The sequence below is a fragment of the Crassostrea angulata genome, chromosome 5 (genome assembly GCF_025612915.1).
Source record: "Crassostrea angulata isolate pt1a10 chromosome 5, ASM2561291v2, whole genome shotgun sequence".
Lineage (NCBI taxonomy): Eukaryota > Metazoa > Mollusca > Bivalvia > Ostreida > Ostreidae > Magallana > Magallana angulata.
In genome coordinates, this window is record NC_069115.1 from 4,300,146 (window position 1) to 4,327,842 (window position 27,697).

Genomic DNA, 27,697 nt, shown 5'->3' on the forward strand with positions numbered 1-27,697 from the left:
TAGGTTATGATAGAGTTTTAAACCATAGAAGATATAATGATTTACAACCTCAAAGACAAAAATCCAGATTTGAAAAGTGTATTGTAGGGTATGGCAATGCCATTGTCGATATGAGAGAGAGAGAGAGAGAGAGAGAGAGAGAGAGAGAGAGAGAGAGAGAGAGAGAGAGAGAGAGAGAGAGAGATTAGAGCTTATTACATTTACATAGTAAAATTATTTAAAATTGGCCTAGGACCCCCTACAGAAAAAATTAGCTACGCTTATGAAGTTCTCTACCATAACCGCATTTTTACACAAAAGGGGTGAATAAATCCGGGTTTTAAACTATTACTGGTGGTGAAATACCCCCAGGGTTAAAACGCATCAGGTTGAAATGCACCAGGGCAAACAAAATCACTTAGATCCGCGAAGCACATTGCATTATTACTAGTCTACTTAGATATTCTGTGTAAAAGTAAATACACATAATTATTTAGTTAGGTAGGGAGAAGTGAACATAGCATTTATTAAGAGCTATTAAGACATTTATTTGTAGGAAAGAGCATGTACGAATGATCTTTATTTAGAACAGTTTGATGTTGCTAGGATACAGGTTTCAGATCCATGATTTGATTGGTTAATTCAGATATTGAATCTCGAATTTCGAATCTCGTATTTCGAATCTCGTATTTTGAATCTCGAATCTCGAATGATCCTTCTCGGCTTTCGTAGGATCGGGGAGTGGGGGTGGGTGGGCAAAAAGCAACTTAATAACAGAGAAAATATGTTCTTTATGTTCTTACTAACTCAACTGAATATTAAAAAGTTAATGTACGTACGAAAGCACGTGATGTATGTGTAATGTGAAACAATAGAAAGTTTTAAGAGACTGGTTCCTTCACGTACGTCATCGCTGCCATTGTGATCATTTGTCTAAGAGGGTTTGCACTTTTTTGGCGCCAAATATAGTTGCTGTATTGTTCTAACATAGGGAAAGAGAGGGGTTAAAATAAACATTTTGTTTTACAATCCCCCCCCCCAAAAAAAAAAAACATGAAAAAAATGAAAAGGAAAGGAAATTGGTTATAGTCCACTGAATTGGATAAGAGCTCATTGTTGTAGGATCCCATTTCAAACAAATATATCTCTGATTAATATATTAGTTCAACATTCTTTTCTTTGTTTTTGCCCAAAGTTCTAAATAATTCACAATGGTGTCACATACGAATAGTTGTATTGTCTTGGGCAGAACAACTGCTGGTAGTAGCTATCGGCTGGATGACAGGTATTGGTACACCCGTCCATTGTTTGGTTTGATTGTGTCGCCATTGTAGTGTCATCTCTGGCTGCTAAATATTAATGGAGTCGTCAATTCGGAACAATAGGGCTTATGTTTAAAAGTAATTACAAACAGAATTATCTTATTTACCACACTCAATTGATTTTCCGCGTAGATAGTCATTTCGAAAAACTGTATATAATTAAAGAACTGGGCTTATTTGGAATGACTGGACGGTCGATACCATATATAAACTATATAAATCTTTTCAAGCAGAAAAGCTATGTTTTGAGAAAAAAAAAATTGTTTCAGAGCTTAAATATATAGAATTTTTCTTTTATGGCTAAAAAGGCCAAATATCCAAAATGTTAAGGCAGGTAATACTAGTAGGTATGGTAGGTAATTTGCTGACCATTCATCCGTCATAACACTAGCACGTATACAGCTGAGGAGGTCAAAACACTTCGGAATATTAAACCATTGCATTTAAAGTTTGTATAGTTTAGGGTTAGGGTTAAAGAAAATAAACGAATTTTAATTAGATTAGATAAGCGTAAAGCTCTTTGATTTTAAACTTTTAATCTAACATATGATTTTTTAACAATCAGAGGTAAATTTTCAAAAAAAAAATCTCAGAAAAAATGTGTTCTAATTAGTTTTAATTGAACTTAAAATTAAAATGTGAAGCTTTAAGCTTTTTCATTAAGTTGACAAACATAAATTCTATATACATGTAAGTAAAGAATTCTTTCATCGACTGATACGTACATGTAGTTATTTTTATTTATTTATTCAATATATGTTCATATCCTTTATTCGTCTATATGTTCGGTTGTTTTATTGGCGACATTAAATTCGGAATTCTTTATAACAATTAAGCGATTATAACTAGCTTCTACATCACCTTGGAGACAACCAACAAAAAAAAAAAAAAACAAAAAAAAACAACAACAAAAAAACAACAAAATACAAAAAGGAACTAAGATTTATGCATTTTTGAAACAAACGATGAAAGTTTAAAGGACATAAAAATTATCATTTTAACAATTACTTCGCAAAAAATATAATTACAGATTCCTTTGCCGACAAGATGACATGGGATGCTGAGGGAATAGTATATTTTTTTAATGTTCTTTTTTTTCCGTAGAAAATAATTCATCGATTTTCGTGCCGATCTAATGAGTTAGCAACACATGTATTTACGAACAGACAGCGAAAGCCAACTGAGCGAGGCATACCGAGGGAGGCATCAACGTGTATTACACAGTTCTGTGTTCAGTATCACTGACTGTTAATCTATTGTCTGGCCGAAGGACTGGAAATAAAACTTGATATAAAATAATTTAATTGCCAGTAAACAACCTCGGCGAACGACATAAATGCTCTTGTTGGCTCAATTGATAACAATACCTGGAACAGCCAATCGAACATTCCGTGTGACCAGTGTTAATAGCCTAGGATAATATTTTTGTTTTTAGGTCGCGTGGCCGGCGGGGTTCGATAGTTAATGGAGGGGTCAGAACCAATATCTGATGTCCTCGGTGCCATTCGTGTCAAAGACTCAATAGCAGCCATGGATGATAGACCGAGGTTCAAGCGAATATATGGGACGGACATTGATGTAAGAATCTCTCTCTCTCTCTCTCTTTCTCTCTCTCTCTCTCTCTCTCATACTTTTTACATTGGTTGACTAAATACCTCAGTAAAAAAACCAACTGATTTTTAAAAAAAATACTTTTTAAGTATTGATATTACTTGTCAAAAGTGAGCGTTTGACAAAAGAATCCAGATTGATGAAGGATATAAACACACTGAATACACAACAATCTCTTTTTTAAATTTCGTATTTCTATAAAATTCAATTACAAATGGAATCTATATACCCTTTTTCAATATTGATTGTAGAGATTCTATACTTCACTTTGATTTTTATGATGAATAATTGATGCAGAATTAAAGCATGTAAATTAAAGCTTTATTTGATTTTCATTATGTTAACAACAAAACATGTAATATAATGATTGCGTAGAAGTATGTGTAAACATCTTTTTGGGGGGAAATATTTAAACAGATTCAGAAGTTACTAATGTTACTAGAAAAACATAATAGGGCCTATAAAAAAAAATTGTGTGTTTAGGGTAACACTGATGAAAAAATTAGGTAGGGATTTTTTTTTTATTTTATCATTTTTTTTTTCTGCATGAATCCTAAGAATGTTTGTTTGTGTCATATTTAAAAACGGATTTTTTAATAGAAATAATATAAAATTCAAAATCGGATAGAAACATACATCTAAAAATGGTAGGATCGGGGCATTTTTGGAGGTTAGGTCGGGTTACCCTAAACACACATTTTTTTTAGGCCTAGCTAAGTCTTAGCTTTTGTGGTTGTCGGTTAAGATATTTTGCATTTTAAACGCAGAGATTAATGTTTTTTTTAGTTATAAGTACTTTGAACCTCAGCAAATGAAATTAAAAAAATGGAATTGAAACAAGTTTGACGTGGAAATTAAATTTGTTTGCAAGGATTGGTTTATCTTTATTAAACCGCACACGCTGAATAGGTTTAAGAACTGTTTGTTATCACTGTGCCTTTATATATATATAATCCATGCATTTTAAGAATTATGAAACAACACAAGAGAGACCGTTTTTAAAAATGGAGATATCAAGAGTTTAGTTCAGCATATGCCGATTGATTCTATTAATACTATATCTATAAAGTACCTTATAAATGTAGCGTTGTCGTTTGGTAATTTGTTTAGGCTTAGCATCTGTTGGACACGTACCACTCAGACTAAATTTTTATTGTCTTAATGTTTTAAAAGAAATATATTGCATAAGTCCCCCCCCCCCCCCCTTATTCATTTTTTTTTAATTGATACTTAAATAAACACACGAGGTTATAAGTAATAAAATTCAGATACTTCGTTGTTCTTTATTGTGAATCAATAGTTTTTCCTGGTGGGATCGTGTGTCCGTGAATACAGGAAATATAACCTCTCCCGTTACACCATGTCATCCACCATCAACTGTCAACAAAACCCTGGTCGGATTACCAGCATGTGTAATCGGCAAATACCATGGTATCGAAACAGGGATATCAATATAGATGAATTCTGGCCCCAGCTTATCCTTTTATTTCTCTCTGAAGGGGCCTTCACAATAAAAATCCATTTTTGTGGTGTTACCAGACTGTGAAGTGTATCCGATTGGGATATCCAAGCTTACCACATTATATTTTACAATATAATTTTTTCCCTATTCGATTGATGACACGCGTAAATAATATGGTGCATTAATTAAACAGTATGTCGCTGAACTAACTAAGCGCGGATCTTTTCATTATAACACGTCATAAAACAGACACGGTTGAATTTTTTGTCACAGTACCAGTATAATAAAGTTTGCTTACTTGTGTGCACAGATACTTCTATGACAGACACATAAATCAAAATAAATTAAACATAGATATTAAATACTTAAAGTAAAATAATTTTGATATCAATGTCTTATTTGACAACCTTTAATTCACTCTTCTTTCTAACATTTTCCCTTTTTGGACGAACGCCTACAACTATCAATAGCTAATTGTCTTCCAACAAACCCGGTTGTCTGATTTTACCTCTGTGTGTCAATTTGGAATCATTTGTAATGACTCGGTTTCTATACATCACACTACAGCGCTATCGCAGGAAGTGGGACAGTTGTCATTTGTTTCCGGTGACAATGCAATACTTAACCCTATAAAATTGCTGAAGAATAAAATAAAAAATCTTAATAACCCGCCTGAGAATAAATATAATAGAGGGGGTCATATTGGTTTCGAAAGCTAACAAATTGCCAAGTCAGTCAATTAGATGTTGGCTATGATAAACCCAAAAGCAAATTAAGTTCTTATCACACGATCTTATGATCAGTCTCCGGCTTCACGTTCATATAAAGAAAACATTTATTTTCTTCAATTTTACAACCGTAAACATATAATTCATTCCAACTCAACGGCATTTCGTGAAGAAATGCAGGATTGAAATGAAAAAAAATAATTAACGGTGCATTTTAATTATCATTTCGGTAAGTTTGACTCTTATATCATTTCAATAAGTTTATTGTTCTCTTTAAAAGTTTCAATAATATATTTGTTTTAGCCTGAAAATACCAGGGATAACGAATGGCAAGAACTGATGGCCAGGCACCGAATAAAACAACGCCTACAACTGGCCAAGACTCGCCGGATGTCGAAGATAAAAGAAATGGAGAAAACGATCGCCAGCAGCCTAGCACATTCCGGAGAAACCTCATCATCACCAGAACCAGTCAAAAGGAAGCCCAGCAAATCCGAACTTTTGGAGGAATACCGAGCGATGAAAGGGAAATCTATCAACATGAAACCGTCCCCTGATAAATCAGAGGGCGAGGAAGAGGGATCAAAGTTTGAAACGCAACACCGAAACTCTGACAGCGGCGGAACAGTCACTGCTGATATATCGGAGGGCGAGAAAAAGGAGTCAAGGTTGAAAATACAAAACGAAAACTCTGACAGCGGTGAAACAATTAGAACAGACACTGATGAGAAATATGCAAAAGAAAGTCCGAGTACGAGTGATACGAGACCGGGCACCACCTTCATTTCCGCTGTTATTGAAACGCCGATGACAAGGGTAGAGGAAAATAAAGGTAGTCTGGGTCATAGGAGTAAAGGCAGACAACAGGGAGAGGAAACATCAGCGCACGAAGAGAATAGCAACGAAATAGCAAACACTGAGGATATCGATGAGAAAAATAGCAACGATGAAGAGGGAAAGTATAACAATATGAAAAAGAGTGAAACGGGTGAGAATGAAGAGAGAAAAGAAGAAATAATGAGAGAAGATAAAGGCGAGATTAACGAAATAAAGAAGCCAAAAGAAAACGGACACGTAGAAAACAACGAAACAGACGACGAAGGGAAGAACTTTTCGGGGGAAGAAAATGAAAATGAAGACAGAGTGGAAGAAATTGAGAAAATCAATGATTCAGGTGTAAACCTTCATGAAATTTCCCAGGCCGAGGACTCACCGAAAGTCGAGAAAAAGAGAGTGAAACAAAAAAGGAAAACCAAGGTGAAGTCCAAAACGAAAGAAAAATCAAAGACAAAAGAGGAAAAGTTGGAAACCAAGGAACAAAACGCTGAAGAGAGTAAGACTAAAGTACACAGCGAACACTCGAACAAGGTATATTAACGTTGAAAGTTGAGATTTTTTTTATTCTCTTATGTGTTCAAATCATAATCGTGTTATTTGTATAGAAAATATAATGGTTGAGGAAATCAATATTTATTTAATGTAAATCTGCGCAAAGCAAGGAATAATTGAACATTTGAGAAATCGTGAAAAAGTCAGATTCTGATAAAAAAAAAACAACCTTAAACCAATGAATTTCTAAATATTCTATACCTACTCGCTGAAATTTATTCAGACAGTTGTTAAATTCTGTACATTAAACCACTAATTTTGACCATCATTTTTATAAGAATCAATTTCAAGGTTTGAATTCTTTCGGAGAGGGGTCTCGAATACTAGATCCGATAATGCCGTGGGTTATTTGGTTAATTTTTACCCTTTAGCTTATTACTACTAAATTATTTGTTTTACTGTAAATGCATTATCTAAACATTGAAGTTGCCCTTTTATGCCTTGATCTAAAAGTCTCACTAATTGCACCCGGTGATCTTCATTGGTAGTCAATACATTGACGTCACCGAATGAATACTTGTATGAGTTAACAGTTTACTGGAAAATAAAGGATGAAGTAAAGTACGGCCTCCAGTCATTTGGCCAAACAATTTCTCTTTTTTATTTTCAATGTTCTAAATCGTTGATATATGTACATTATAGAATCTCTTTCTTTCCCAAGAAAAAACAATCACATATTGGAGATATAATTCATTATTCGTGGTAGGGGTACCCTGTTTACATTAAATCTCAATAGGCTTTTAGCTCCGTCCCATATTCAGATCTATATATCTAATTATGAAAGAAAAAAATGTATCCCACACCACTCATACACCTGTATATCACTTCGGCCCTTTCATTTTGTTACTTGTCTATGCTTCGTGTGTCACGTGACATAAATTTCGGCAAGCGTGTTCGACGTGACTTTATATGCCATTTACCTTCATTAATGAGGATACATTATTTGTAAGTTGGATTGCCTGTGGATTTAATTTCTGGTCCAAGCTATCAGCACTAATCAGGATGTTTCATATTTATTCCCTCTTATTCTAAAACTATTCAAAGGGGTAAACGTAGATTTTCTGTTATTTATTGTATGAATATAGGATCTCTCTTGATCGATTTGCAATGGCATATGATTTTATCCAACGAATAGTGTGTTTTCTATCCATGAGCCTTGGCGAGGGGATAGAAAACACACAATGAGTTGGGTAAAATCTAAAATCATGAGAGATTATATAATTGCATGTGTATCACGCTTTTAAACCCCAGTCTTTTCTGTAAAAATTATAATTGTGAAACTCACAACACATTAAATTCAAGACGTCAACAACTTAACGCGTGAAAAAAAAGCCTTGAATATTAACAAATAACCATTTCATTTTCAAACGTTTTCTTATCAATTCTTGAAAAAAAATAAAACAACACAAAATGCTTGACATTTTTCAAATGAATTATTTTTCGGTTTTTTTTTTCATTTACGCCAATCAACCACCTAAAACTACATAATATTTAATTATGACATCATGTTGAGTAAGAATACACAGTGTAATATAAAATATTTATTACATGAGAAATATCCACCGCATATTGAGATAAACATGTGATAAATAGGGGCAGTTTTCATACGTTTAATAGGAATATAATCCTTTTTATTACCGTGTCAGTAACAGAAAACCGTACGTGCATAGATTATATCATACAAACGTCATATCTACGTGTGACAATAATGCCAATTATTTAATTGATATTCGCAATATATCAATTTATTTATGTGTTTGTCTTTGATAGAGAGCAAAAACTGCAAATGTAAAACATTCCAAAACTAGCACCTTTTGGTGTGTTTTTTTTTTTGTTATTGTTGGTATTGCTGGTGACCAGTGTTTTTTTTTTTTTTTGGGGGGGGGGGGGGGTTGTTTAATTTTTTAATTTGTTTTTTTTGGGAGGGGGGGGGGTGCTTTTTGGACATTTTTTGCACAGTAAATTTAAAGGTTTTTGTATGTGAGTCATAATAACTCGACTGCATGTGAACAACCTAGTAGGACTGACAATCAAATAATTTGTGAAGTTTTCTTGTAAAAAAATACATTTTTGTTTGACTTTTAGGTACAAGCTCGATGGAGGAAAACAGCCAAGAAAGCGGTACCTCTCAGTGAGATGTGCTCAAAACTACGGGAACGGATATCTGAGGAGAACGAAAAACAGTTGGACCTTTTGGAAACCATTCGGATTCTTAGGGGTATATCAAGACATGAATTCTACAAGGACTTATCAATGGAGGGCTCCGACTCCGAATCTGACTCTGAAGAAACTACGAAGAAGATGGAATCTCCGCATAGTTCTCAGTTACAGTCCCCAGTGCACAATGAAGACGGTGATAACGAAGCGTTACCTGAGGAAGAAGAGGAAAATGAAAAGGAAGAGGAAGAGCCGCAGCCACCTGTCGTTGTTGTTGAGAAGAGAGAAGAGGTTCACGAGCAGAACCGTAAGAAAAGATTGATTTCCAGAGTTGATTCCCGCTGGCCTGCTGGTCACAAGTATTATACAAAACCGGCCGAGCAGAAGTATCTTTCAATTTACTTGAAACCGATCCACAGCAAGATTCAAACTTCGAAGATCGACATCCATGCTCTTCCAAGGACGGCCAAAGAAATAACAGAATATCTCCAATGGAGGGAAAAGCTACTTGAAATTGCGTACTTAAACGAGTTTAGTCATCTTCGGAAAATGAGCTTAATGAGTTTTACGATGCCTCTTCCTGGAATTGAACCAAGAACCAGTCCCCCTTTCTCTGTTTCAAGCACGAATAGAAACTCGTCAAGATCAACAAGTAGTGCCTCAAAACATCATCGGCACGAAATAACATTTCAACAGCACAGCATGTTGACCATTCGAGGTACCAAGGAAACTAAACGTACAGGTCAAAGTTCAAAGCTTATACAGGATCAGCGACAAATCAAGCGAAAAATAACCGTGGAAAACAATAGTAAACTTCAAAATCCTTATGTAGTGAAAAATAAAACAAGACATAAGAAGCGCATTAAACAGACACCATTGGTACAGACACATAGTAAGGAAAACCAGCAAGAGTTGGACTTTGGATATGGGGGTGAAAATGAGTTAGAAACGTTAATTTCAAAGATAACAAAGGACTCGAAACAAGATGTGGCGGAAGGAAGAATCAAAAGTCAGAGCACAGATAGTGCAATCAACGAACCGAGTTTTAACAGTGACGACGATGATTGTGACGTCATAAAGTCAAACATAAAAGTCTCCATATTTGAGAAGGACAGATGTCAGAAAAATGGCACCGTGTCACTACGACAGGAAAGAAAAACAGAAAGCAGAGGATTCCAGGTATTTATACAAATTAAGCAGATATTGCTATTGGTAAATGTTGAAAGAGTTGAAAGGAATTCTGAGTTAATCAGAGGTAAATTAAAAAAGACAAATATATATCAATTCATTCTGTGTGAAATTGCCCGACGGAGGCGTTTTGATTTTGTCTTTGTACTCTAGTTTTGATTTGAAAAGGAACAAAAGGTAGTTATCAATAGAATCAACGGTGGTTTATATTTGATCCGTGAATATTCAATACTGTACCTAATGAAAACATAGCCTAGTCATAGAAACGAAGCAAAACAGAGAATTGACAAATGGATATGCTTTATTAAATGCTTTTACAAATATTAAAAACTCGAATTAACAAATTGCTCTTTCATTTATCAATATTAAACCGCCTCCTGGTTAATGGCATTTTATTACTAGTGCAAATTGTTTGTAGCAATGACATAGTATTTATAACACCTAGACAAAGAAACTTTTGTGAAATTAAATTCTCTCTCTCTCTCTCTCTCTCTCTCTCTCTCTCTCTCTCTCAATGAAGGATATTCTTCTGTATAAGATATCCACAAAGATAAATAAAGGAAATTTATTCAGTTCAGTTATGATTTTATGAATTATTTGTTGCACGCAAGCTAGTTAAAGAAAAAGCGTGTGTTTAATATTCCAATACAAAATACTTGCAAATGGTAAAAAAAACGGTGGAAAAAAATTTGAAATGAATATGACATCTTTTATTTAAATCGAGTTTGATTTTTTACACTCAAGGATCAATAGTAAGTATACATGTAGTACGTTATATTAATCAATGTCCATAGAATAGCATTGACAAATGATCCTCACATAGCATGAAAAAGACCTATGTTCTAAATAAAGCATGACATAGAAAATCGTTTTTACACGGCATAGTACAGACGTATGTTCTTTATACAGTATGTCGCAGACCGATATTCTTTTACAGAAGACAAATGATCAGCATGAACACTTTTCTCAAACAATAAACTATATACTGTTTTACAAAGCATGGCACAAACACATGTTCTTTACTGTGAATGTAAATTAGAAATATTATAGTAGTGTGTTTTAGAAGTGTATTGCACGCAGTATTATAATAGACGATCTTGACTCTACACAGCATGTTTTCACAGCATACACAAACACGATGACAGCCTTTACTTTCCAGTGCTAACTCTTTGTCACTAGTTCATTTAAATGTCAATAACAAACTTACAGTTACGTACTTTTTAAGTTTATTTGTTTATTTTTAAAATTCCTTATAAAAGATGCAATGCAGGAAAGTTTGGATTTTAAATTTAAGTTATTCAATCCTGTACATAGCAAAACGCTGAACACGTTGTGATGTCTTTCGTTTAATTACAGAAAAAGAACTTCGACGCAGATTTTATGGAGACGGTACGCTTACTAAGGACCGGTCGGTACCGATATATTCAACATGTGGATCCAGTGAAGAGGGCAACCAGGCCCCACCGTCACAACCAGGCCCCACCGTCACACACTTCCCTCAAGTCAATACTGAGCCTCAATTCGGAGTTTTGACTTCAAATTCACGCACTGTTTCTTTTAAGGATTTGAGTTGAGGACCGGCAAACAGACTAGCTGATATTGATGGATAATGTGATTGACAGTGATCATTTGATTAAACCATATGCAATATATTTAATAGTAAACTAAATTATGTTATTTGTATGCAATGCAATGAAAATATTTACATTTGCAAATAAGATTCCTTATATGAACCTATAGAATAGCGAAAACGTTCAATTCTGTATGAACGTTTTCGTGACGTCACAATAATAACCACACGCGTCTATCGCTTGTCGCTTGGATTATTGTAAACATAAAATCTCGGTTATTTTAACACTTCTGAACGATTTGTCATTTTCAAACGTAAATATAAGTAATAAACAGCAATGTTAAAAATTTCACCGGAATATGAAGTTGGTTGGTACGTGTTCAAATCTACTGAGAAGCCCTTCGGATCTATCTATCTATCTATCTATCTATCTATCTATCTATCTATCTATCTATCTATCTATCTATCTATCTTGTACGTGCAAAATCTTAGATTTATCATACAATATACCTGAGATAGGAAAGAAAAGTAGTCGGTCATTTTAAACGGTAGTTATTTTTGAAAATTATAAAAGCAACCCATTTTGAAATCTTAATTTATAACAAAGTTAACCAAATAAATTCTGTTTTCAATTTTTTCCCCTCTTACTATTTTCTTTCATATCATCAGTTATATTTTGTATCTTTATTCTCAATAGAGACGTTGTAACACAAGAAAGAGAGCTTTCTTAATTTCAAGATCTAGTAAATGATTCCAGACTGTCTTTTTGGTTCTAGAACAATTATGACGTCATAATTGACTTCAGGTCAAGATCTAGTAAATGATTTCAAGACTGTCTTTTTTGGTGCTAGAACCATTATGACGTCATAATTGATTTGATGAATCTTTTCCCGTATTTTACGGCTTTAAAGGAATTATGTAAAAAATAAAACAATATTTGGACATTCTATATTTTATCACGGGAAAAGTTGTCCTGGTACCTATATTCAATTTGAGATCATTTTAAAGAGGAGATCAAGAGCTTGTTTAATGCTGTTTTGGAGAGACTGTAGGCAATCTAGATATATTTCATTAGTCAAAAAAGGGCATAACTCCGAGATTTGTTACTTTTATCATCCATATTTTATAGAGAATGGTTGTTAAAAACATGATTTTTCATCATGTTTACCAAATATTTAAGCCCCGGTACACCATTAAAAAAAGATATTGTTATGAAGCATCATTAAAAGAATTTATATCTTGAATTTCATAAACCTGTAGGCACCTTTCATTTACTAGATCTTGACCTTAATGGATTTTTTCCCGTATTTTACGGCTTTAAAGGAATTATGTACGAGGGTCAATCAAAAAAAATACGAAGACAATGTGGCTGTCTAACATATTTTTTCATGAAAGTTATACTTAACAGATTAATCTGTGCATCAACACTTATGTCATTGATGTGCGAAGTTTTAAGTCCATTTGATGAAACGGTATTTGTGTTACCCCCTTTTAAAAACAACATGTTTTGTCACCACGGCGCACGGTAACGTTCAAAACATGACGTCAAGATTAAACACGCACAGTTTATAGATATACCCCATCTTTATATCACGCTTTGTCTCTTGTGCCTTTTTCCTTACAATTTAAAATGGCACTGAACCACTTCTATACTACTATATTAAAAGAATAGACTCGAATTTTTTAGCTTTTTTACGATAAATCGGAGGAGTGCTGTCTTTTGTTTTATATATTTTAAACATCATTGGTACTTGAAGATCACCAATTTGTTTTTATTTTTTTTTCAATCAAGCTTCGCTAATTAATAATCAACGAAAATTCCTCAAAAAATTCCGGAAATCACCTGAATTTTTTGGATTTTACAATCTTGCGCATGCGCATTACATTCATGCTAAATCACAGGAGGCTCTTTTTTTTAATGTTTCCACAATATTACATTTGAATGAATAAACTCAGAGACGATAAAACAAATGCGTGTAAATTTTCATTGGAATTTTTTTCTGTTCATCAAAGAAACAAAGAAAATACGGGAGATAACTCTAACACAGTGCATTTACTATATAAAATCCCGAGGAATGTCAACATGGTGTGTAAAAAACGTTGTCAAAGAAATGTTGAATTCTGCAATTATAGATTTAACCTTTTCGAAGAAAAGTATTTACTCTTTAAAATGAGTTTTTATGAACAATTTGACTGTTATTTTCAATGCAACTTTATTATTTCTCCAAAAACGTTTTGGAGCGATTCTGAAATTTTCTGCTACATTACGGGTATAGGGAGGCATTTTAACTGTGGTGAAGGCCTTTCCCCAGACATAGTTACATTATTGCAACATAGAAGAGTGTATTAAAATAATTAGCATTATTGAAGACTTAAAGCTTGGTTATGCAAATGTCAACATTATACGATGTGTCCATGTATCGTAAATGTCAGATATCATATGCAATGTTAACCCGTGCACGCACGGGTCAAAATGTAGTAACATCTTATTTTTACACGTTTGTTTGAGAATCATAAGTTAGTTCTTCGAAGTTTTCATTTTCTAACCGTGTATCTCTTAGTTTACAGCAAGGATAACCCTGAACGTCGGTTGACGTTATTTTTTTTTTGACCAAATATTTACAGATATTCTACTCTCTCTCTCGGACTGTTTTATATTCAAAATAGAATTACCACCACCCCCAAAAAATTTATTACAGTTAAACACAAACTTGCAAATAATTATTGACTTATTTTTTGCACCATTGAGCATTTTCACAACTTGTCTCGGCTTTTTCCTGGGTTAAATCCATTTTGTTTTTACTTCTCGTTGCGCCGTGACGTCCGGCGACGTCGATGTTTTCAGTCAATTCTAAAGAGGACTACCTGTCTTGTATCGTCTTTTTCCTGGGTTAAATCCGTTTTGTTTTTACTTCTCGTTGCGCCGTGACGTCCGGCGACGTCGATGTTTTTAGTCAATTCTAAAGAGGACTATCTGTCTTTAGTTACAAATATCTGTTCGACAAAACAATATATCCCGTCATTATTTGGAACATGGAATTCCATGACTATACTTAATGTGAGGTTTCAATATTATTTGGTTTTAAGCCCACTTTATAGAGATATTACTCTCGACATTATATGGTTTATTGTTGACATAACACAAATGTTGACCGTGCGCCGTGACCTCATTTTTGCAGGATTAGATTATAAATAATTCTTAGAAATAAAGGCATTTATTAACTTTTTTCCTTGCAAATTGTTTGAAACTATTGCTGAATTATGTCTTCCAAATTTAGTAATGATATGGCGTTAAGTAACATAGCTATGACAAAAGTCTTCGTATTTTTTGATTGACCCTCGTAGAAAATAAAATAATATTTTGACATTTTATATTTAATCACGAGAAAAGTAATCCCGGTACTTGTATTCTTAACATCACTTTAAAGAGGAGGTCAAGAGCTTGTTTAATGCCGTTTTTGGAGAAACTGTAGGCATTCTATTTATATTTTGTTAGTTAAAAATTGACAAAACTCCCAGATTTGTTACTTTAATCCTTTATATTTCATAGAAAGTGGTTGTTTAAAACATGATTGCTCATTGTGTTTACCAAAACTTTAAGCACCGGTACACCATATAAAACAAAGATATTGTTATGATGCATCATCAAAGGAATTTATATCTTGAATTTCATAAACCTGTAGGTACCTTTCATTTACTAGATCTTGACCTTAATTTGGAACATTGTAAGTCCTGCACCAAAAATCAACTATACTAAATGAGACAATTTGATTTATTATTCAAAAGATTTATAATTCATTTCAAGAGATTATTTCAATTCGGCCAGGCATATATCATCATGACAAATCGATTTTTTTTTATTATATCTGGAACACAAAAAAACGCCGACACTCGTCCCGAGATACACTGGAATCTTGTTAAATTCATTCATCCATGTGTGACCGCGTAGATTTTACGGTGCTAGGGAATTCTTCTGGAGCTGTATCCGCCGTGTGCAGTACGGACGGGGTGAGGGAATGTTGACGTCGAAGGTATAAGCAGTAGAAGGTTGAGGCGCGCTGTGGGCCGTAAGCTAAAACGAAGGGTAGGTTTGCCGTATTCCCGAAGGTCCACAAGTATACAGTTCCAGAAAAATAAACAGGCAATTGATGCAGGATTCCACATTTATTGGAAGAGACTCAACGATGGCAACATTATAACAATTTAACAGACAGGCATGTTACAAACAAGTCGGATATGGCCAGTAGTGGCCTCCGGACTCAAGACTCTGGGTGAGTGGGACGTGGCCGAGGCTGGCCACCGTATTCCAGATTGTACATAACTATTTATAAGAATCTGAACAATGAGTATAAATTGACAAGTGATGACATAAGTAAGTTGAGTGAAAGGTTTACAGATATAAAACTAGATGCTGTCATTAGACAGTAATACCCGCACCAAGTGTTTGCCCCTAAATAACACTGTTTTGTACCAGTTTAATTAAAAATGAAGGCCACATGAAAGCTTCGGTAATACATTTAAAAATTATAATTTTCATAACTGAAAGATGAGATCCCTTCCCATATGATAATACACATGAGCAGCACTTTATGTCCAATTTGGGGTTAAACTGTTTGCAGTGAATTTTCAGTTAATCAATGATCTTAACATTTCATGTCGTAGAAAGTATAACGGTCTATATAATTATTACAAACAAAATTAAAAATTAAATTATGCCCCCTCCCCGTGGCGGCTGCCGGTTTTAGATTTGCTTCTGTGTGCCTACATATACATCATCGTGTGCACAGATTTAGAGAAGGGGTGGGAGTGAGGGGTGCAGCCCCCCCCCCCCCCCAATGAAAATTCATGTATATCAATTGTAAAATTACCCAAAATACACCTTGGACCCCAATGCTCTTACAGACATGTAAACGCTCTCACCCATGGCGCTTCAATGTTAGGTAACATTTTTTGGGGGGTAACTATTTAATTAATATTTAATATACTTTATTGTTTATCTCAATGGGAAGTATACCTCACAATATGCAGGTGTCCTTTACCACCTTAAAGCTGTTACAATGTATTTACTTAATAAAATAGTGCAAGTGGATTTGAAGAATAGGTCATAAAAATACATGCATGTTACAAATAACTTACTTTGTCTGAAGTTACGTACACAACACAGGTCTGCAGGTCTCATTAGCGGGTTTTACCCAGCTCTTCGATTAGACGGGTTCACGTGTATACATGCATACATGTCTGTGTTTTCCATATGCAGAAAAGGATTAGTTAAGATCAGCTTAAGGAATTCATTATTGTGTTTTAATTGGATTATCATTATGATGTTGACCAATATAGGTAAGCATAATACATGTAGTAGCAGTAGCACAATATAATGAGATGCCAGCATACATAAGTTCTATTTTCACTTTCTAAATGTGATCTCCCTTTGACAGCATACTGTATCATCATCTTTTAAAATTTAGATAAGCTTATCATCGTTACCTATCCTATCGCATTTGTAAAGTTTCTGTCATTTTAGTTGCAAAAGTTATTTTTTTCATTTTTTTCATTAGTCAGATATGCACTATTGAGTTGACCCCATATTGACCCTGTATAAACAATTTCTTATTAAATTTGTGTATTACATGTAAATAAGTGTACTAGACACTTATCATTTTTATATGAGTTATAATAGGAAGAAAGGAGTATTTCTTTCTGAATGTATTATAACGCATCAAATACAATGTAGGTCAGGATCTTATGGGACTGTTCTGGTCATGAAGCGATCAGGAAAATACAAAATATCTTCTAATGTCATTATGATGCATCAAATGGTGTAAAGTGCATTAATGACCCCCAGGTGTTGTCTTTAACCCCCCTCCCCCCTTTATGAAATAGGAAATGATGATACACTGTATATTATGTTAACTTCTGAGATCTGAGATCCTCATCCCTAAACCGTATAATTTATTCTTGCTCTTTGTGTCATTGCGCGAAAAATTGTATATAGAGTTTGCACCCTTGGAGACACCCTGACATTCTAGAACTAGAAATAATGAAGTATTTTATCTTATTCATATGTTACAGTATTGTTTGATCCATGTGGGTAATTCCTAGCCTAATGATATCACTGCTTTGTTTAGGAGACTTTACAATTGCCCCAAATAGGCGAATACACATGCATATAACATTTTGTTTATAAATCTTAAAAATTGAATTAAGCAATTTCCAAAAGTTATAATGTGCATCAGGAGAGAAAAAGCAATCAAGAAATGATTTAAAATTTGCTAATGCACACATGTAAGAATGTATTAAGAAGACTGAATCTTTAGAACCAGGTTAGATTGCAGGGTGGGGGGGGGGGGGGTGAATGTGGAGTATAAACATTTATATTTTGAATCATTTATTGTTATTATTTTTAACTTGTCAATGAATACTAGTTATTAATCCCAAGGTAGAAATATGACCTCTGATCATATCTCAATAGATCATTGTCAATTATGCAAGGTGTAATGTAATTTTTTTTAAGAATAACATTTTTTACCAGTTTACAAAAGTTTTTAGACACCCAAGTTATATTTTGATTTTAATAGATCGTTCAACAATTAAGGGGGGCAGTTTATATTTGAGTTTGTTTGGGGGTGGGGGTTCCAAATCATATATTTTACAATTTTTTAATGTAATTTAAAATAAGACTATTTAAGCCATACTACAGTCATGAACATGAATACTATAGAACAAAACACAAACTAATACATGTATATATACATAGGAAGTATTACAAAACATAGATGATTAATCTATACCTGGGTTCTTAAATTGAATCATATATCATGTACATATTATATTATTGTTTCTTTGTTCAAGGCATTTCAGATGGTATGTAGGTCATGATCCCAAGTGCTCTTCCTGAAATTATCAAATATCATAAAAATCATTGAGATCCCTATCTTAATCCAAAGGTATTATTCCTCCTTAGGTCATGGCGCATCATTATGGCATGTAAGTCATGACCCTAAGGGGTCATCCTGACCTCTTTAGAATCAGAAATTGTCAATTATCTTTAAATCATTGATGTTTAATGATCCTATCTCTATTTAATCTTTATTATCAAGTCTCCCGAATGAAATTTGCAGACTTATTGTTTTTGTATGGTTCTTAATACATGTATTATTCTTCTTCGTCTTCTTCTTTTTCTTCTTTCCCGCTCTGAACTTGTTTCTCAGAGATGGCTGAACAGAATTGTACAAAACTCTAGGATATGATAGGCCTGCATATCTAGTTGTGCACCCTGGTTTGATTTTTCTCATTTTGGGTTAGACAACCTCTTTTTTTTTAGGGGGGGGGGGTGTCAAAAGGGTGTGGGGTCTAACATTGAACCTTGTAGGAAGAATCGTAGACTCTATTGTAAATGGCAAAGATAATAATATAGGGTTTTCATAATCATATATTGACTGTTACTGGCAATATAAAGGGTTTATTAGATCTGACCCCTGGGGTCATCCCCACCCCCCAGGAATTTGAAATTACCATATATCTCAGAAACTGTTATAATCATGACCCCTAAAACATATATATTCATGTTTCTGATGTCAAGGGGCATCAAATAGTATGTAGGTCATGGGCCCTGTGGGTGTTCCTGACCCCCTCAAACAGCAAAACATTAAATATCTTCAAAACAGTTGAGATCCCCACCCTTAAACCATATATATTCTTGTTTCTTGTGATAAGGGGCATCAAACGGTATGTAGGTCATGGGCCCTGGGGGTGGGCGTGACCTCCCTCGAACAGGAAGTGCCCGAATATCTCGAAAATGGTTGAGATCCCCACCCCCTAACCATATATATTCTTGATCCTTAAAGGGCATCAACAGGTATGTAGGTAATGGGCATCAGGGTTAAATTCAATTTTTCAAAACCGTAATGCACATCTATGGAACAGTTCCTATCATATCCCCAGATATGATGTTTCTATCCATTAAATCATTAAAGGAGCTCTAGGATCTATGTTTTTTTGAAGTAATAAACGTCAATTTTCTGCTACTTTTTGACTCCCTGGATGAAATTTAAATTTCTAAAACCTTACTGCACATCTATAGAACAGTCCCTATCATATCCCAAGATAGGATGTGTCTATCCATTAAATCATAAGAGGAGCTCTTGGATCTCTCCCTGGATGAAATATAAATTTTTAAAACCTTATTGCACATCTATAGGACAGCCCAAATTATATCCCAAGAGATGACGTAGCTACTCCAAAAGTTGTAAGAGGAGTTCTGGAAACCATGCTTTTTTTTTGTTGCCCACTGATCCCCTTAATAAAAAAAAAATTCTGGAACCTGATCACGCCTCAATATGACACCCCCAATCAAGATCATTTGGCTACTGCCAAAAAAAATGACGTTTTTGAAACCAGTTTTTTTTTTGTAAAAAAAACCCCGTCATTTTTCAGCCATTAAATGACCCCCAGGACAAAATTGGAAATTCCTAAACCTTATTGCGCATCTATAGGGTACCCTAAAACATATTCCAAGAGATGATTTGTCTACTGTTGAAAATGTAGGAGGAGTTCGAGGAAGAAGGTTTTTTGTGAAAAAAACGTCATTTTTTACCAATTATTTGACCCCCAGGACTAACAGAGAATTGTTGAAACCTTTTTACAAAACAACATGATACCCCTAATCAAACTCCAAGAGTTCAGTTTGCTGGTTTATAAGATGTAAAAGCAGTTTGAGAAAGTAAAACGTGACAGACGGACGGACGGACGGAACAGGGTAACAACAATTTACCCGAACTTTCTTTACAAAGTGCGGCTATAATAATTAAATAAACTCAATGAGTCTTTGATGTCCAAGAAATGAAAAACTGATAATTGTACAATGTTGTTTTAAGAGATTAACAGTCCTTGAGACATGAAACTCTGTCTTTTTGAAATCACATTAAGAGTCCGAAAAGTGTCAATCACTAAATAAATAAGTAACTTTGTAAGAAGCAAACTGTGAGAAAATATTACGAAACAGATGTTGAATTCTAAAAGTAAAGTCCAAAATAAAGTTATAATTAAACAGTGAATTTTGCACGGTGATAGTTTCCCACCGCTTCGGGGAAAACGCGTCCTCGTGTTTTGAATGGAATATAACATTTCTTCCTCTGCATGCTGTTCTTTGATTTTCTTACACCGGTGACGGACGTTTGAGGACAGCTGAAGTTTTTACAGTTGACCTTTGTTTCCTGCTTATGAACAGAGAAAACTGTCTGCATAGTTCATGGCGGCTGGAACTTTTGTTGTCCATCGTTGTTACGTTGAGACTGAGTTGATGTTCAATGGGGGAACTCGCTGGCTGAAGAGGTCCAGGATCTGACTACTGCAAAATATATGCAGCAGCCCCGGGCGTTGTAATTACCCTTAGGATTCATCCACCAATTGTGACCGCGTAGATTTTACGGTGCTAGGGAATTCTTCTTTATCCCTAAACTGACCATCTCCCAGATAAACGCCCATTTATTCACCTGCATCCGCTAATTGTTATGTAATTGCATTAACTCTATTAGTGTCAAACACACATTTGTTAGCTGAAACCATTGTCCTTCAATCCTGCCTTTCTAATAAGTATATTTCCTAAAGCTACCCTTGATTACTTTGATGTCCTACTTCTTTGTTACAGCTAAGACGTTTAATAAACATTAATTTACATTCTATCATATCACAATCAGGAGGAATTTCACGATAATTAAGAAGAGTAAATAACGTTAATTTACCAACAAGCTAAAACTATAGAGAATGTTCGCAACATGTAAAATATAAATTTTACATGGTGATATATTCTTTAGATCCTCACTAAGAAGATTATGATGTGTACATAAAGACCACAAGTGTCCCAACAATGACAATGAACTTTATTCTCAATAAACTGTGTTTACAGTGTAGAGAAGATATATACAAAAATTACATTGTGAAGAAGGATTAGTACATGTACATTAACCAAGAGAGCTAACTCTCTCAATAATTGTATTCATAAATTTACAAATCTTGATAAGTTGTTTTTTGTTTGATACATTAAACAATGCTTCAAATTTCAAAACATTTGGGTTTGATATATAATATTTTGGTAAATACATGTTTCTAGCATCAGTTATACAAAGATCAGAACAATTAAACAATTAGTGGAATTCATCTCCAATTTCATTACAAGTACATAATTTGCAAGTTCTATTCTCTCATGAAATATTGAACCATCTTCCTGTCTCAATAGGTAGTTTTGAGTTACCAGTTCTAAAAATACAGTATTTCTTCCATAGTTTTGTTGGCAAATTCAAAAAATATTCCTCAAAAGCCAGTGATTTTTTAAGCAATCTGTAATTTATACTTTTTGGTGAATTTTGAACATCACTCTACCATGTTTGTTTGAACTGATCTAATAGTATGCTGCGAACTTCCATTTTTAATCAAGGAATATTTATAGAATTTTCTTGCCATAAATAGGACAATCCACAATTATCTAAAATGTTCTTTACAAATTCACACCATGGATTTTTATAGTTTTTAAGTACATGAAAAAGTTTTGAAGATAACTTAGAATTCTGGGAATTAATCAATTTACCCCAAAATGAAATCATTCTAACTTTAATATTAATAATAAGTGGATACCTTCCAAGTTCACCATACACCATATAGATCTAAGGAATGTCATATACGGCTTACTCAAACAATGGGTGTTCACCACCAGCAAGATATATTAAAACAAGCACTGGAAATTTTCATTGAAGTTTTATGTTCAATTCGTATATACATCTAGAATTAAATCATTCCATTGTCATCATTCTGTTTTCCCAATGGTTGACAAGTGCTGTATTGTATTGTAACTGGCTGGTCATATACATGTAAATTCGGTTAATAAGTAAATGTAGTACACTATAGCTAGTACTTTCATTATATTTGAAAATAATACAGAACTGGTTAAAAGAAAAAATACTGCCATATAATGACAAGTAAATAAGGTAATATTTATCACCCCTGCGAATGTGTTCGGTATGTTTTCTTTATTGTTGCTAAGTATGTAATAAATCCAGAGGTGCTCGAATGAAAGTTCAGGAGACTTCACCGAGATTTGTTCAGTTCCTGTGAAATTTCGAGCGGAAGTATAAGTGTTCGGATAATATTCTCAAAATACGTAAGTACTGGTCGTTTTTATATCATATCCTACTTGGATTTATGTTAAAACATGAAAACCTTTTAAGATGTATTTCTTATTTCACTATCTAGCGGTTATTTACATTACACGATAATATGAAGAACAGAGTTATCGTTCGTGTTCAACCACGTGTAGAGTGGTTGAAAATATAAACACTGGGTTGCTTAATAAAATCATAGCCATGTTTGATGCTTGTGGTGTGCCATACCAGGTTTTGAGAAAAATAATGGGTGTCTGTTTTGCATAAAAACTTAGTATATCGAGCCATTTTCAAGGAACATTCTGCATAAAATAGTATAGTCTGTTTTACTATTGATGTTATTACTAGGTCAGGCGCGGATCGAAAATTAATCCTCAGGGGGGATCTCTACAAGCATGTTAATTGTTGCAACAGCAGACAAAAACTATTTTTTGTATTGTCGCATTTATTTCTAGAACATATTTTATCCACCAATTAATGAAAATCAATAAACCTCTAGATTTTATATTTGACTACAAGTACCTAGATTCTATAAAATAGACTATAAACACGAGGCATGATTTTTACTGCGAAACTGAAAGGGTCAAATAAAATCACGTGGTCTAAAATTTAAATGACAATAACATTCGCAGGGGTGTTTATATAAACGTTTGAAGACTGTTAAAATTCAAAGATGTTTACGTAATAACTGTAGTTGTCTGATGATATTTTGATCTGCTGCAAAACAGATGAGCCTAAAATACATGTATCTGGTTAAGTTAATATGTGAAGGTTGATAATTTTAATTATAGAGGTGCGTTATTTTGTATTTGATTCCTTTTATTCGAAAGTTGAATAAGTTTTAACGTGGTATAAACCTTGTTATAAACAGAAACAACACAATCGATTTACACAGAACGTGATTACATGTACGTGTCAGACTGACAGCGAAGACGCCATTTTATTTTGTTTTGTAGAGGTACTGTCTGCTATTTGTTACCTGTAGATCTTTATCTTCAGGTCTGAGAAAATTCGGATGGACGACCAGGGAGCTACTTCCTTAATTGATTAAATATTGTAATTTACGGCGCACAAAATTTGACGGTCTACGCTTCGACCAAGGTCCATGAATTTTCAGAACAGAACTTTTATTTCACTCTTATATTGATCACACTTGTAAATTTTTCAACATATGTAATTCTTATATTATCTATACCAAATGATATTATTTACATTGAGTTGGCTATATTTTTATCTCAGGAAATATTACTATAGATTGATCGGTTAGCTTTTTATAATATGATAATTTTGGCATATCAAGAAACTACACCGAGCTATGCTAGTTTTGTCAAACCTGTATAATAGACTGTCCCAAGATATTCGTGCAGCACATTTGGTCGATTTGTGAAAAAAGTTTAAAGAAGAAATTGAAATCGATGAAAGGAAAAAAATTCCTTCATTGACACATTACCATTTTTCACTCAAAAAAATTCACGAGAACGAAAACAGATTTTTCTACTAGGAGATTTATATTTAAAAATGTATATATATTGTCTTAATTCGGAAGTCAATTAGAATACCCACTGCAATTTGTCAAAGTTATCATACGGGTCTGGTGCAATACAAAATCTCCGTAGACATCACATGTATTGAAACCTGATAAGCTAAATGGGGTGGGGGCGATTTACTGAGGAATCTTGGAAATTTCTCATATTTTGAATGACTATCATTTGAATCTTGGGGTATTTATAAATATTAAGTAATTAAGTAAAATGTAAATTGAGGATATCTTGGGACAGAGTATAAATAACCGTAAACATTTTAATATTTGGCCAACCAATGAAGTATTATCTTAACTGCGATATTCTTTATGGATACCAACTTTTCATGAATCTAGAGGCTACATACGGTCCTGACAATTTCATGCATTAAACACCAATGTTCTTTCACCTTGTTTGTTCTTAAACATTAGATATATTTCTCGGCGAATTTCATTCAATCCAAGGGTTTGTTCTTTTTTCTCCGATTCCAAATAAAGCGATATATTAGTCGATTGTCAGTCGTCTAGTTATTTGCAAAATACAAAGATCTCTATTCGTTGTTTTGAAATTTGCCTGCTGCATTTTTTTTTGACATGTTGAATGAGAAATGGAAATGACACGGTTCAAAACAAAATTAAATGTGACAAACACTGGATACTATTTCTTGTTTCATACTGAACTAGCAATTTCAAAAAAAACAAGAGGCCCAGGGGCCACATCGCTCACCTGAGCAACAATTGCCTTAATTCTGATCAAATTAGCATTACAGTATCAAAATATATTGACAACTGAGTACAGTAGATCTTGCTAAAAAAAATTGAAAATCTGCCAATTTTTATCAACCTCTTATTTTTTGGTAAATACCAAGCCCCTTTTGTTGTTGTACCTGTAAGAAGATTTTTCTCTATTCCTATATACCCCCCCCCCCCCCATTTCATGGCCCCATTTTTCTCTAGGGAATCACGGTTTCATCAGACTTAAATCTGCATAACCTTTGCTTTCACACTAAGTACTGAGTTTTGAACTGAACACTTTCCCAGAATAGTTTTAAAGATTTTCTCTTTATATTCCTATGTAAAAATTCAAACCGCCATCACGGTCCCGCCCTACCACTAATGACTGTGATTTTGCAAACTTGAATTTACACTACCCAAGGATGCCTCTACACATATTTAAACCCTTTCTGGCCAAAAATTCTTTAAAAAGAAGATTTTAAAGATTTTCTCTATATATTCCTAAGTAAAAATTCATCCCCCATTGTGGCCTCACCCTACCCCTGGACTATTATTTAAACAAACTTGAATCTATATGATCTGGGGATGCTTCCACTCAAATATGGCCTTTCCAGGCCTAATAGTTTTGAGGAGAAGACTTTTAAAGATTTTCTCTATCTATAAAAATTCATCCCCCATTGTGACCCGCCCTACCCCCAGGGACCATGATTTGAACAAACTTGAATCTACACTTCCTAAGGATGGTTACATGCCAATTTGAGATTTCTTGGCCAAATATTTTTGAGAAGAAGATTTTTAAAAGATTTCCTCTATATATTCCTATATAAAACTTGATCCCCCAATTGTGGCCCCACCCTATCCCCGGGGACCATGATTTGAACAACCTTGAATCTATACTATCTGAGGATGCTTCCACTCAAATTTGAGCTTTTCTGGCCTAATAGTTTTTGAGAAGAAGATTTTTAAAGATTTTCTCAATATATTCCTATGTAAAACTTGATCCCCCAATTGTGGCCCCACCCTACCCATGGGAACTATGATTTGACAAACTTGAATCTACACTACCTGAGGATGCTTCCATTTTAATTTGAGCTTTCCTGGCCTAATAGTTTTTGAGAAGAAGATTTTTAAAGATTTTCTCTATATATTCTTATGTAAAACATGATCCCCCTTTTGTGGCCCCACCCTACCCCAGGTGACCATGATTTGAACAAACTTGAATCTACACTTTCTGAGGATGCTTCCACTCAAATTTGAGCTTTCCTGGCCTAATAGTTTTTGAGAAGAAGACTGGCTCAGGTGAGCTAAAAAAGGTTAAGTTTACAATACAATAAGTTTCTGGAAGAAGAGACTTTGAAAATTTTCTTAATAAATATTGACAATTTTTTTTTACTTTTTTAATCTTTAGTTTTTAAGATCTGTGTACAAACATAGAATTGTGAGCAAATCTCTGTATCTTGCTTATAATTCGAAGCTTAACACTCAAATATGGTTAGTAAATAGAAATTGTACACAATTAAAACACAAGAAACATGCACTATAACAAATAAAGAACACAATTTATTTTTTCGAAATGAATCATATATATACATGTACATGTATATACCTACATATTTCCGACAGCGATATCAAACTCTATTTAAACTGAATAAACTCGAGAAAAAGCCGAGCATCTCAACAAAACCTATTGCATTAATCTACCATTACGCAAAATATAATGCCGAATTACCGATAGAATGAATTGTTTTTTCAGTACTTTTTTGATACATCAGATTTTGCTTAATTTGCGCAGGTAAACAGTTAACTGTTTGATTTACCGAAGTCTCTGTTTGATTTGATACGTAAAAATCACGAAATACAGACGATAGTTCCCAGGTTACAAAGCATAAATAATGAAAACGAAACGAAAATCAGAACAAGCTAACACCAACGTTATGTGTGAAAACTTTCAACGCGTTGAAATATTTAGCCTCAATTTACTACACAAAATCGGCACCAATATATTTTGCATGTTTCAAAAATTTCCCATCATTCGCGAACTGTTGCACAACAAGCAAATTCATCATAGTCAGATCGACCCTTTTTCGTATAATGTCATGGCTGCTTTAAACAAAGAACCTCGTTTTAGATGTATGGAATACGAGACTTGGTAAAATGGGTACGCAAACCCGGGCCGTGGCAAAATAAAAGCCGGGGCAGATCGGCAATCGTCAATTCCAAAATACGCATTATTTTGCAGCAATATTTACAGCAAATACAAATATACTGGTCCATCATATATCCTGAAATTTTAATGAGATTGGCAGATTAATAACTGCCAATCTTTTGTTTTTCCCAGGCCAAGTCTTGTCTACCCATTTTACCGGATGCCGAATCCGAAGCTATTAAACTGATTGAAACACGCCTTTCCTTTATTATTATTTTCGTAATAACTCAGATTTGAAACAGAATTAGACCTTAATTTTTGCAATTTATATTTTCCTTCCCATAAGGATAATTTATGCTAAACTACGTTGAATTGGAATCAGTAGTTCTTGAGAAGAAGATTTTTTAAAATGCACCCCCCTTTTTATACAGTTTCAAGGTTTTCTCAGCTTTGAATACAGATCGGACTTTTATTTCTGCAATTTATATTCGCCCTCCCATAAGGATGCTTTGTGCCAAATTTGGTTGAAATTGGATAAGCGGTTTTAGAGAAGAAGTTCAAAATGTAAAAAGTTTACAGACGGACAGACAGACGGACGGACAGACGGACGGACGGACGGACGGACGGACGACGGACAAAAAGTGATCAGAATAGCTCACTTGAGCTTTCAGCTCAGGTGAGCTAAAAAGCTTAATTTTGCTGAACATAAGACAGTATATTTGAGTAATGAAACAAATT

The 27,697-nt window shown here is 34.1% G+C and overlaps 1 protein-coding gene across 1 annotated transcript; it reads left to right on the forward strand.

The window, feature by feature from the left end:
- The first annotated feature begins 2,487 nt into the window (after nt 1–2,487).
- LOC128183077 (glutamic acid-rich protein-like) lies at nt 2,488–11,977 on the forward strand. The gene is made up of 4 exons (XM_052851933.1): nt 2,488–2,879; nt 5,406–6,470; nt 8,577–9,827; nt 11,193–11,977. The coding sequence occupies exons 1-4, from the start codon at nt 2,766–2,768 to the stop codon at nt 11,367–11,369; spliced, it is 2,607 nt and encodes an 868-aa protein (XP_052707893.1). The 5' UTR covers nt 2,488–2,765; the 3' UTR covers nt 11,370–11,977.
- The last annotated feature ends 15,720 nt before the right edge of the window (nt 11,978–27,697 follow it).